A 12802-nucleotide genomic window follows, 5' to 3' on the forward strand; every position below is an offset into this window, starting at 1 on the left:
TTTGAAAGTGTTGTATTACATTTGTTGTTCTCTGTAAAATCTTTTCCCAAATCTATATTCACTCTTCAAATGCAAGAAAACTTGAATATTGCATTCAAATAAATTCCAAATATTTTGAAACACAAGTAGCTCACCATGTCACAGATCTACCATGCTTTCCTTCCCTTTAAACAATTCATTCTACCATTTGAAAGTACTTCACAGCATGCCACTGAAATCCACATAAAAAAGTTCTGAAACACAAAGAAACTTTTTTATACATTTCTACATTTCACAGGGTTACTGTCCCTCATTTTCCTACCTCTAAAATGAGTGTGGTTCAAATCTTCTTCTTTAAAACTATTCTTTTCTTATGAAAACTCATGAAGCATTTTAGTACATTAACAATAAGGACAATGGAGAATTTCAAGCTCTCTTGAAATTTCATGCATATTAAATTTGTAAATAAATGAAGATTAAGATAAAACAATCTCAAGAGCTTAGATCAAAGAAGATGAAAGGAAGATATGCAGCCATAAAAGGGGAAGCACAAATAAAAATACCTCTAATTAGCAGTAAGCTCAATAATAATAGAAGTATGGTGTCTAGAACAAAGGAGGTGATAGTCCTATCTGAATAAACTTGCCAACTCTGAAGAGAGTGAATGTTAGTCATCTGAGGCAAAGGGCAGTAGCAAGGAAATAAAGCTGGAATAAGCCTAAGAGTAGGAAAACAAGACCCTGGCATTTTATTGCTTTCTGGAGTCAAGAAAGAAACAAAATTACATAAAGAAAATGAAATCTATATATACTATTACCACTACCTAAAGGGTAGCTCTGAGGTCCTCCAAGAAACTGAAAGAAATAGTAATCAGTTTACCTTCTGGGAATTAAGCTAGTAAAATAGGCACTTGATGAATGAGATTTGCTCCTGTAGACCTTAGGCATCTGACATGCACGAGTCAAGACACATCTCCAAGATCTTGTCTACTATTCTAGCATATAATTCCCACTAGAAAACTCACACTCCATTATGCATAGACAGCAACAAAGCCACATCAGGTGGGAGTGCTGGGCAGTCATCAGGGCTCACTCACCAAGCTTTATTTCTCTCGATCTTGGAACTCAATTCCCCACCTTTGGAGACCAAGATCTTATGACTGTCATCTTTGGTTGTGAATGTTAAAGTTTCATCAGAGTGACATAATTTTCCTTATAAGATAGGACTTATATCAAAAACATGAAAAGCAGTTTTGGGAATCCAAAATCAATCTGACTAGATGAGAAAAGAAAAACAATAAACAACAACAAGCTGTAGCCTACTGACTGGTTTTATTCTCTCATATTCTCCTCTTTTATTTTTTATTTTATTTTTAAGACTTTTTAAAAGATTTTTATTTATTTATTCATGAGAGACACACACAGAGAGAGAAGCAGAGACACAGGCAGAGGAAGAAGCAGGCTCCATGCAGGGAGCCCAACGCAGAACTCGATCCCGGATCTCCGGGATCATGCCCTGGCGATAAACCGCTGAGCCACCTGGGCTGCCCATATTTTCCTCTTTTAAAGGAGGAGAGTATGAACAAAAGTGTGTGGCCTAAATGCAATTAAAAAAAAAGATTCAATACTTAGGAATTTTTCAACGTATGTCAGCCTTGACCAAGAAACAGTATCTTGCATCAGACTCTTGGAGCTCAGCGAATGAGCACCCTCTGCCCTCCACTCAACGCTCATCAAGGAGTCCTCTGTGAAAATGGCACTTGCCTTTTCTCCCCTGCTACCTGTAGCTTGGCTATAGTGAGAACGTGCTGAGAGATGAACAAAGTTTCAGTTATATTTATCATCAAAAACTTGAGCCTTGTCATTCTATGATACATGCATTTATTGGGTATTTGGTTAGTGTGACTCAGTTCTCAAAAAATTGATAAAGCTTGGCTTTACTGATAAAATCTAAATCAAGTCTTTAAACCTAAAAAGCTGAAGATCACACACTGGTGCCCTCACCCCCCAAACTATAGCTTTTTTTTTTAAACTTATTTAAAATCCATACCCAATGTGGGGCTTGAACTCATGACTCTGAGTCAAGAGTCACATGCTCTACCCACTGAGCCAGTCAGGTGCCAAACTCCCCCTTTTTCCTCACCCTGCAGCTTTGAGGCACAGCTTGAGCAGCTTATGAAGCTTTCTTAAGGATGACACATCGAGCACCTGTGTGGTTAAGTTGGTTGGGCATCAGGCTCTTGGTTTCAGCTCAGGTCATGATCTCAGGGTCCTTGGATCAAGCCCCACGTCAGGCTCTGGGCTCAGTGCAGAGTCTGCTTATCCCTCTCCCTCCCCCTCTGTTCTTGCCCTCATTTGTCCTCTCTCTCAAATAAATAAATAAATAAATAAAATCTTTAAAAGAAAAGATGACATATCCTTTTGCTTTGAACCATTACATGCACATGAGATAAAAAACAAAGCCTTAATAAGGACTTTAAATAAGGCTTAGTATTAGTCTTCATAATACTATTAAAATGATGGAAACTGTTAATAAATCAGCAAAATTTTGATTTAGAAATCCCACTTTTGGAAATATATCCTGTTAAATAATACTGAATATGAAAAAAAGCTTTGAGGTTCATAGATATGTTATTCATAAAGTGAAACATAAAAAACAATCTCTACATCAAGCCATAGGAAATAATTTAATCAATAATAATATATGCAAAGTATAGAGAATGATGCAGACATTAAAATATCATAGATAATATTATGAAAATAGGTTTACATAGAAAATATTCCATTAGATATATATATACATATAAATGGCATAGTTACAACAACATGATGAGGGGGTAACTTAGAAATAAAGATGACAAAACGATGGAAGAGTCCCTTAAAGAAATCAGATTAAATTGCCATATCATTTTAAAACTGAAAATAAGAAAGCTCATCCAAATCTCTGTGAAGGTGGTTGACTTGGCTTACAAAACTAAATGCAAACTCTATCATTATTTATTAATTAAGGCTTGGAACCCTAAAGGCCTGGTGATCCTACAGATGCTGAGTATATAAAAAAATTCGTCAATACAATGACCCAGTTTTTGTGATACCTTTTTGGTTTATCTGTAATAAGCATTTTAAAGAAGAGGTCACATACACTCAACTGAAAAACAAAAATGGATCCAGACCACAGAATATAGCCCCTCCCCCAAATGAAAACCATCTAGAACTCAAGAGTTAATATAAGATTGACTCAATTATGATACCCAGAGCTTGTCAAAAAGAATGCTATACCAAACCTAATAACCACTTAAAAAGTTATCCTGATTCACCCAAGATCACTTGGTAGATATGTCTGGTAGATGCAGTCACCTCTGAGTTCTTGCTTCTGTGCTGACATTTAATTGCCACATATCCATGGAGGCATGTTCTCTGTGAGCAGCAACTTGGTTTGAACTTACCTTACATGAAGACTCCACCTGCAAACCAGGGCAAGGTATTGGCCCAAGCTGATAGGAGCTGGAGGATCTCTGTTCTACACTTTTGTGCTTATGTGTCTCTGAGGCAGCTGGAAGTATAGATTCAGGCTTTAGAAGTTGTGAATCATCACAACAATTGAGAATAATTCTTGCTCTTTCTCCTGTTTCATGTCTTTCCAAAGTGCCTGGAAAACAAGATTAAAAATTTTAAAAATTATGCAAAATATTTACTCCAAAAGAATGAAAAGAACAAAATAATTTTATCAGAAAAATTATAATTCTTTAAGTGATCATGCCTTCTTATAGATGAAAAAGGAGCCTGAGAGCTTTCTCTATATTATTCAAATCATCTTACAAAGGCTGAAATTATGGGCTTGAAAACCCCATCTTCCTATTTGTGCTTTTTTATCCACTGAAATCAACAGGGCATTCAATAGTCTTTAACAGTAAAATCTCTTACTTATTATACAGTATGCAAGTGATCAATAACAACCAACTATGGAATATTTTAGTGCTGTCCCCTAGTGTTTCAACTCACAAATAACAGAGAACCACAGTGCTTTTTGCTTTAAAAAAAAAAAAAAAAAGTTTCTTTTGGTAAAATATGTACATAATTTAAGTGGATAGGACAAGTAAGAACACAGATGTTCTGTATTGCTACCTCCTTTACCCAAGAATCCTCACTGCTTTGGGAATGCACAGCACTCTAGAATTTTGTTATGATTGCTATTATATCCTTTGACTTTTATTTATGTGATTAGAAAAGAAAATCCCACAAACAATCCTTTGCCCTCTTCTCTGCCATTCCTTCAGTTTCAGACTTTCAAGATGGTGGTAAGTTCCATTCAAATTTAAAAGGAACAAGTACAAAATAGAGCAAAGAAATCAGAAAACAACTCACAAGGAGTTAGTGCTTTTTTAAAATACAATGCCAAACTCTCACTGAAATCTTAATAAATATGAATTCCGCTGATCACTGTCTCTTATGAGTTCATTTACACTATTCATACTATATTAAATATATAACCTATATCCTACTAAGTAGAGATGCTAAGGAAAATTAACTTGACATACAAACAATATAGATTTCATTTCATATTACCCCTTACCTATGAGAAATGAGAAAGTACTTGTATTTTCCCAATGAGAAAGTAGTTGTACTAATGGTTAAGAAGGAGAAAGGTAATTCTTATTAATAGTATTTTTTAAAACATTTTATTTATTTGAGAGAGAGAAAGAGCATGAGTGGGGGGAGGGGGAGGAGCAGCAGGGGAGGGAGAGAAACTCAAGCAGACTCCGAGCTGAGTGTGAAACCCAATCTCAAGACCCTGAGATCATGACCAGAGCCAAAACCAAGAGCTGGATCCTTAACTGACTAAGCTTCCCAGTGACCCTCTTATTAATAGTATTAAGAAAATATAAATTTAAAGGAATTACAATACGGAAATAAAAAGAATTCTATACCACTATGTCTAGATAAGTGGAAGATTAAGATTATCCAGTCTTTTCCCATTTTTCCTCTTCTCTTCTGTATTATTCCTTTACAGCAACTAAACTACCATTAGTTGGTACTCTGGATTCTTAATCAGTAACAACTACTATGCTAAAATATTTGGTGGAACTTAGCATCTACTATGGGGTCACTCATTCACTGTGCTAGATGCTGGCAATTTATGCTAAACAACAATGACTCAGTCTTTGTCCCTCTTGAGCTTATGTAACATCTCATGGTTGTGTGGAGGCAAGAAATATCTGAAAACTAATCTGCTATAATATTTAAAGTAACATGAAGCTATTTTCACTCCAGACTAAAAACTTCCCATTTTAACTAACAGAATGTTGGACATTTGGTTTTGCAAAAAATAGTTTCCATCATGATTAGCTGTAAAATATGTGAAAATAATTATTTTGTTTCAAAGAACTGGTTGAAGCACAAATGTGACATAAGGAATCATTAGAGTGACTCCATTTCTTTTAAAGTTATCATAGACAAGTAAATTGCAAAACAAAGAAGTGATTTTATTACAAGTTTAGGGCAACAGCTTTTAAAGCCCAAACGCTGAGAGTGGAGAGATAGCGATTCCCAGGTATGTTAGTCATCAATTCATTGTTACTTAGTTCCAAATTCACCCTTTATTGCCTGCTCTGTGAAAATGGATATGTGCTTTTAAAATATTTTTCCTTATCCATAAATGTTAACCTTTAACATTGTGGATAAGAGGTGATGGAAAAGCCTAGTAGAAGAAAAGTTTCTTTTCTTCTTGGTTCTGGTGTGCTCTGTTGCAGCAGCATGGGTGGCTTCCCCAGCAGTAGGCTCCTGCAGTGCATGGCAGTCAGCAGCACCCTGCAGGTAGCAGCTGCCTTGGGCACACTCTGTGTGGTTGTATGACAGAGGACTTCCAGTGAGACATCTCTCTGTGAATGGCTTTCCCTAGCACCCTAGGGAGCATATTTCTGGCAAGTTCCACCACATCACACCACACCACACCACACCACACCACACCACACCACACCACACCACACCACACCACACCAACTTCTCCACAAATCCAGTGACCACAGCCATGGCCTTTCCAATAAAGTCAGTATCTTTGTCCTGGGCAGCCTATCTTCCTTGGGCAGTCTATCTCAGCTCTAGGTATAGTGGCTGCTCCATAAATCTGCTATTCCTAAATTCTCTAGAGTTTTCTTTAGTTCTTATCAACCAGTTCCTCATATTACATTCTTTGTGATGGTTCACAATTCTTTACATTAAATTTTTCTGCTCAAATTATTGTGTCATTTCTCTCTCCTGTTTAGACAGATTATTATACCATGATAAAACACTTCTGATGCAAGATGTTCTTTTTAAATATATCCTGAAATTATGGGATTCATATAACTTCAGGGATATATTTAAATTGTTAGAAAAGTCTATAGCAAAAACAGTAACCTAGGAGGGATGCCATGACCCCGAGAAGGTCAACAAGGAGTGCCTTTGTAACTCTAATAAGCTGTCTTTGGCAGCAGACAGAATAATCACTGCTTCCTGATATTAAAGAAATATCAGAAACTGAAGGTTTACAAAATTGCTTAATTCAACATCCAATTTCAAGAGAATTTTTGCTTTCCAAAGTCAACTCAATGATAACTAGATCTTTCTTTTTCTTTTGCTCTGTGCTACATCAAGAGTACAAGCTAACTCACACTTAACTCTTCATTTAAATCAATCTGAACACAATAAGGAAAGATATGTGAATTACACATCATTTTATGTGATAATATGATTTCCTCCCTCAAAGTAGATGTTATGTGAAATATACCATAAACTCTATCCCAAGTAAAAATCATACTGTATAAAAATGCTTTCTATGCAAATATCCTGCATTTTTTCTATTACTTTTTCATTAATATGAGTTTTAATACAATTTGTCCTAATCATAAACTAATAATAGTACCTTTGAGAATGGAATCAATCCTGAGAAAAGAGAGGTGGAACAGTTAGTGTCCTAACAGAGTGAAGGAAAGATGACACCAGTAAGCATTAGAAGCACTTTCCCCTGATCCCAAATTGCTTATTCCTCAATAAACCAGTGCACAGAAATATGAGGAGTAGCAAGATGCTCTGTGCAGAGCCCCAGGCACATATTGGCAATATTCCCACTGTATATCCTGCTTTCATCACCAATTCAACATTGCATATCTAATCTTTTTTTTTTTTTAACCAAAACTTCCTATGATCCCTCTTTGTAGCCCTATCTAACCACCGTCCTCTCTGCCTGTCAGGGATGACAGCCTGCAGACATCTCTGGATGGTGGCTAAGAGAAGACCTGACAACCAGGCTGCCCTGCACATTAATCCTGGTTTTACCCTGTCTAGTTGTACGGCTCTGGACAAGTCATATTCCTGTGCCTCTGTTTCTTCACCCATGCAATGGGGTTAACAATAATTCTCATCTCACAGGGTTACTATATGGATTACTTTGAGTAAATATTTTAAAAGACCTAGAAGTTTCTGGCACACAGTGTGTGCTGTGCTACATGACATCCTCTCTCTGAAACATGACAAGTTCTCACTTGGCACTTGTGAGCAGTTTAACAAAACTTCTTGGGTCTTTAGTTCTGGGATCTGCCTGAGGGCCCGAGGTCACTGTACATATGACCAGAGTGGGCCCCCATTGCCTCCTACCTGAGACTCGAATCTTCTCAATCAGCCTTGCCTCTCAGGCTAGGTAATAATCAGAATCAGTAGGATTATATATTTGACTTATTTTTTAATCCTCTTTAGTAAACCAGGCTGAAGTCTGGCATAAAGTAAAGGCTAGATAAATACTTCTTAATGGATTATATGACGTCAACAACCTGGCTAATGATTTTTTACTGTGGCTACACTTGGGATTAAATCCAAACTCCTTGACCTACAAGTCATATTCTTGCCTCTGCTTACTCATGTGTCATCTTCCCCTTGCTCACAAATCAGATATTTAAAAAAATGTCTTTGAAATAAACACATCCTTTCCTGCTAACTCTATCTCACTCTTCAGGTATTAGCTTAATATCTCACCTCCTCAGAGAGTCCTTTCTAAAGTAAATTCTTATCTTCTCTTGTTTTCTATCTTAGCTTATTTCCTTTATTTTGTAGAAATTAACACATTTGTAATTGGTATATTTGATTTGCTTGCTTAAATTCAGGGCTGCCTCCCTCCCAGATGTTTTTCTTTCTTTTTTTTTTTCCAGATATGTATTCTATGAACTTGAACAAAGCAGAACTCAATACTTGTTCTGAATGAATAAATACTGAATGAATAAATTAAATAATAAATTAAATGTTACCCTTTCCCTGTAGCAGTGGAAGGAGAAGGCTATGAATCAGAGCGTACCGGGGTCTTAGTGTGACAGGAGTTATCACCAGACTATATTCATTATAAACTTCAACCCCAGAGCCAGCAGGTTGCCAAGACTGGGAATGGTACATTTATATGTCAGGGGCCTGTCCTCCCTCACCACCATGTTGTGGGGTTGTTCTGATGCCCCATGATTTTGGAACTGGAAACAGGGAGTCTCTGAATACAACCTGTTGACTTTGGAGTAGCCATTTCTTGCTACAGGGACCAAGGAGCAGAATATGCTAGCCTATAGAGAGAAAATAAGAAAATGCACAGAGAGACACAGGAAATCAACAGAGAAGGAAGAAAAGAGAGACAGAGAAAGGGAGAGATGGAAAGACAGACCTTGTAGTTCCTTTCTAAGAACTACTCCCCTCAAGTCTCTACAATACACCCCTGAGTCCTTACAATACATACTTCTTTCTGATAAACCAATGTATCATTTTTATTTTAATTTTTTTAGATTTTATGTATTTATTTATGTAGCTGAGAGAGAGAGAGGAGCAGAGGGAGAGGGACAAGCAGACTCGGCACTGAGCTCGGAGCCTGATGTGGGGCTTGATCTCACGATCCTGAGATCATGACCTGAGCTGAAATCAAGACTCTTAACCAACAGAGCCACCCAGGTGCACCAAAACCACTTTAATCTGGCTTCTAACCATTTCTTGGCTACCTGAAGGACCTAAGAAAGAAGGAACAGAGTTGTTTCTATTGTTGAAAAAGCCAACTTTGAGAACATCCAAACAGATATGCAAAGTTAACAATGTAGAGTTCTAGGTAGAGGGAGAAGCATGGAGACAAAGGCTCAGGCATTACCAGCAGATGGGCGGGGACTAAATCCCAAAGAATGCCATCTCCAGAGAGTTTGGAGGGAGATAAATACTTTTTTTAAAAGATTTTGTTTATTTATTCATGAGACACAGAGAGAGAGACAGAGACATGGGCAGAGGGAGAAGCAGGCTCCCGGTGGGGAGCCCAATGCAGGACTTGATCCCGGGACTCCAGGATCACGCCCTGCGCCAAAGGCAGACAGACACTCAACCCCTGAGCCACCCAGGTGCCCCCTAAGCCTACAAATTTTAAACAATTTGTTTTACCAAAAACTAAAAACATTTTCAATGAAATATGACACTCATTACAGGATTGTGAAAAATCAAAATTTGGTAAGCAATTCCTATTATGTAATTAGTAATGAATATAAATTGTACTTATTTGAACAAAGCTTAACAATAACAAAAAACATGTAAGTGGATATCTTAGAGAATTAAGTTTTTTTTTTTTTTTCTTTTTCGAGGCGGGCATTTTCTAACTGATTCCACCATGGTAATGGGCTGCGAGAGAGTGGACAGCCATATTTCAGAATGACTATATCTAAAACAGAATAGTTTTTAAAAAATGACCTCACAATCAAATTTAGTAGTCAAATTCATGAAATTGGGTTTCAGCAAAACAGCGACTGTCAGCTGTCATTAAACCCCACGTATCAAGGAATTTGACCACTGGGTCTGTTGTAAGATGTGTCATTTATCTCCAGTTACACATGAAGTTCATTGCCTTGCTCATAGAAGTGTATGGAGATCGACCTGGTGGCCCCTGCCTAACAAAACCATTTCACAGTTACTGCATCTTACTCCAGAAAATATATAACTGATGGGGATTCTGACCAGAGGGAGGGAACTCCAGAGGTATCAAACTTAGCTATCTAGAAAGTAATGGAAGGATGTGGAAAGGGAATGGATCTGAAAATATTAAATTAGACATGAAGGCATATACCTTCATTCCTTAATATATTTGAATATAATATGGTTAGTTGTAAAATAGATTGTCAAGGATGTGGCTCATTTTGTTCTATATAAAGGTCCTGATATGATAACAAACTCAAGATTGGCTTCACTTCAACCTTCTATACCTTTAGGGCATAAAGAATGCATTTTTACAAAGTCCCTGACCACCATGACCTTAACCCTAGTACTGCCACTGCCTCCAGCACATTCAGAGCAACACTGGGACTTATCAGCTGGACCACGTTCAACCTTCATGTCTAATTCTGACTGCTGACCTCCAGAAAAACAGAATAAAGGGGTGGGGGTGGGGTGAAAGAAAAAAAGAATCGAAACACATAAAGGTTTATAGCTGCTGAGATGTATAAGGAATACAAATAGTGCATTCACTTTAAATAAATTTTAAACTAAGTTTCTTTTTCCAAGGTATTTACTTATTAAATACTCCTTCTTCTTAAACATGTGCTAACATTATAGAATCTACGACAACTAATTTAATTTTTAACCTCACTCTAAAACCTAATACAATCTACAATCAGTTGAAGAGGTGAATGTTTACAGAAAAGTGTTTCTGTATTATGATGTGAAGAATATATCTAAGTTTACTATTACCTATTATATATAAAACATTAAAATTGTACAGCTTCTGAGTATTGCAAAATGTCATTGACTCTGTGTTGTTTGATTTTTTTACAGCAAGTATGCTTATTTTTTTTTAATTTTAAAATATTTCGAATAGCTCTTTATTTCCCCTCATGGTTTTGGTTGAAGATTAAGTTAGTCGGCAGCTACAATATCCTTGATGAGATTGGACTCTATCATTTATTCACTTAGGTAAATATCTTGATGAATTGATCTGGAATTTTACCTGGATAGAGGAATTGTATTGCGAAAGAAAAACATGGGGTAAAGTCTCCTGAATAAGGTCCTGGGTAATAGGTGAAGGCGTACAGAAAGTCTCCTTTTTGGAGGTGGGTACAGTGGAGCAGGCAAGGAGGCAAGGAGGGCACAAGCTCTTTAATTGCAATCGGTTTCCCCTTTGGGACATGCCAGTCTTTCCCTCAGGCAAATAATGAGTGATCAAAGCTCCAGCAGACATGTCAGGGTATAGTTTGAAAGCACCAGTGCTCTGTGTACCCTCACTATAGTCCTGGCTCCCTAGGCCATCTGTAAAATCCATTCTATGTTCCTGCAGCCAGTGACCCAAAAATGTTTTCCCATCTCCTCAATCTTCTATCCCATGGACTTACTCAGAAATGGGACCCTCCAGAAATGATCCTACCAATATGACAAGCAGAATTCTACAAACTCCAATGACCATCATCTTTAAGTCATGCATTCTCCTGTGAATATGATGGAATAGTGCTACAAATATTATGTTGCTACGTGGCAAAAAGGGGACATGGCAGATAAAATTAAGGTTTCTACCTAGCTGACCTCAAAATAGGAAGATTATTCAGTAGGTCAGACCTAATTAGGAGAGCCTGTTAAAAGCAGAGAGTTTTTGGGGCGCCTGGGTGGTGCAGTCAGTTAAGCCCCCAACTCTAAGTTTTGACTTAGATTATGATCTCAAGGTCCACTTCAGGCTCTGCACTCAGCATGGAGTCTTCTTGAGATTCTCTCCCTCTCCCTCTGCCCCTCATTGTGCTCTCTCTCTCTCAAATAAATAAATAAATCTTAAAAAAGAAAATAAAGAAAATATAAAAGCAGAGTTTTTCTCTAGCTGGCAGAACAAGAGGAAGTCAGATAGATTGAAAGCATAAGAAGGGAGGCGCCTGGGTGCTCAGTCAGTTAAGTGTCTGCCTTTGGCTCAGGTCATGATTCCAGGATCCAGGGATCAAGCCCCTTTCTCTCTCAAGAAATAAACAAAATCTTAAAAAAAAAAAAAACCCCAATAAATAAAGAAGAATCCAAAGTGTCATCACTGGCTTTAGGATGGAGAAGGTCACATACAAGGATAAGAGTGGCCTCTGGTAACTGAGAGTGACAGCTAGTGAACAGCCAGCAAGGACCTCAGACATATACCCATAAAGAACTAAATTCTGCCAAGGACCTGAATAAGCTTGGGAGTGAATTGTTCCTCGGAGCTTCCAATGGAGAGCCCAGTTGTCGGAATCTTGAATTCGGCCTCATGAGAGCATAAGCAGAGAAACTTGTTGAGCTTGCTTAGACTTCTTATAGAACTGGGACAGTAAATGGACATTGCTTTAAGGGGCTAAATTTGTGATAATTTGTTATACAGCAACAGAAAACTAATGCAACTAGGACTTGCAGAAGCAAGTTTACTTTGAACCAGATTTAGACCTCAAATTTATTATTTTTCATTATTTTATATATGAGATTCCTGCTTCATAAAATAAATAACTAAATACATAGATGCATAAATTCATAAAAACAAATAAATTCAGGGACTGGTTAGACATTTAATTCTTTTATCACAACCCTTTCCTGTCCTTGTGCTCTGTTAGGAGCCATGAAGATACTTGCTAAATAGCTGGTGATTAAGCAACCACCTACCACATCAAAAAATGCCTTCTGAAGTACTCAACTATTTTCAAGATTTTTATTTATTTACTCATGAGATATAGAGAGAGACAGAGACATAGGCAAGGGGAGTAGCAGGCTCCCTGCAGGGAGCTCACTGGGGGACTCAACCCAGGAACTCTGCGATCACACCCTGAGCAGAAGGCAGGAGTTCAACTGCGGAGCCATCC

General features: G+C 37.5%; 1 protein-coding gene across 1 annotated transcript in view; it reads right to left on the bottom strand.

Moving 5' to 3' along the window:
• Positions 1–12802, bottom strand: part of WDR72 (WD repeat domain 72) — a 227726-nt gene that overhangs the window by 142954 nt on the left and 71970 nt on the right. Inside the window, exon 14 of the mRNA XM_025994816.2 lies at positions 3425–3627. Coding sequence (XP_025850601.1) covers positions 3425–3627 — 203 coding nt within the window. The remainder of the gene's footprint in view (positions 1–3424; positions 3628–12802) is intronic.

Source organism: Vulpes vulpes, chromosome 15, assembly GCF_048418805.1.
Source record: "Vulpes vulpes isolate BD-2025 chromosome 15, VulVul3, whole genome shotgun sequence".
Classification (NCBI taxonomy): Eukaryota; Metazoa; Chordata; class Mammalia; order Carnivora; family Canidae; genus Vulpes; species Vulpes vulpes.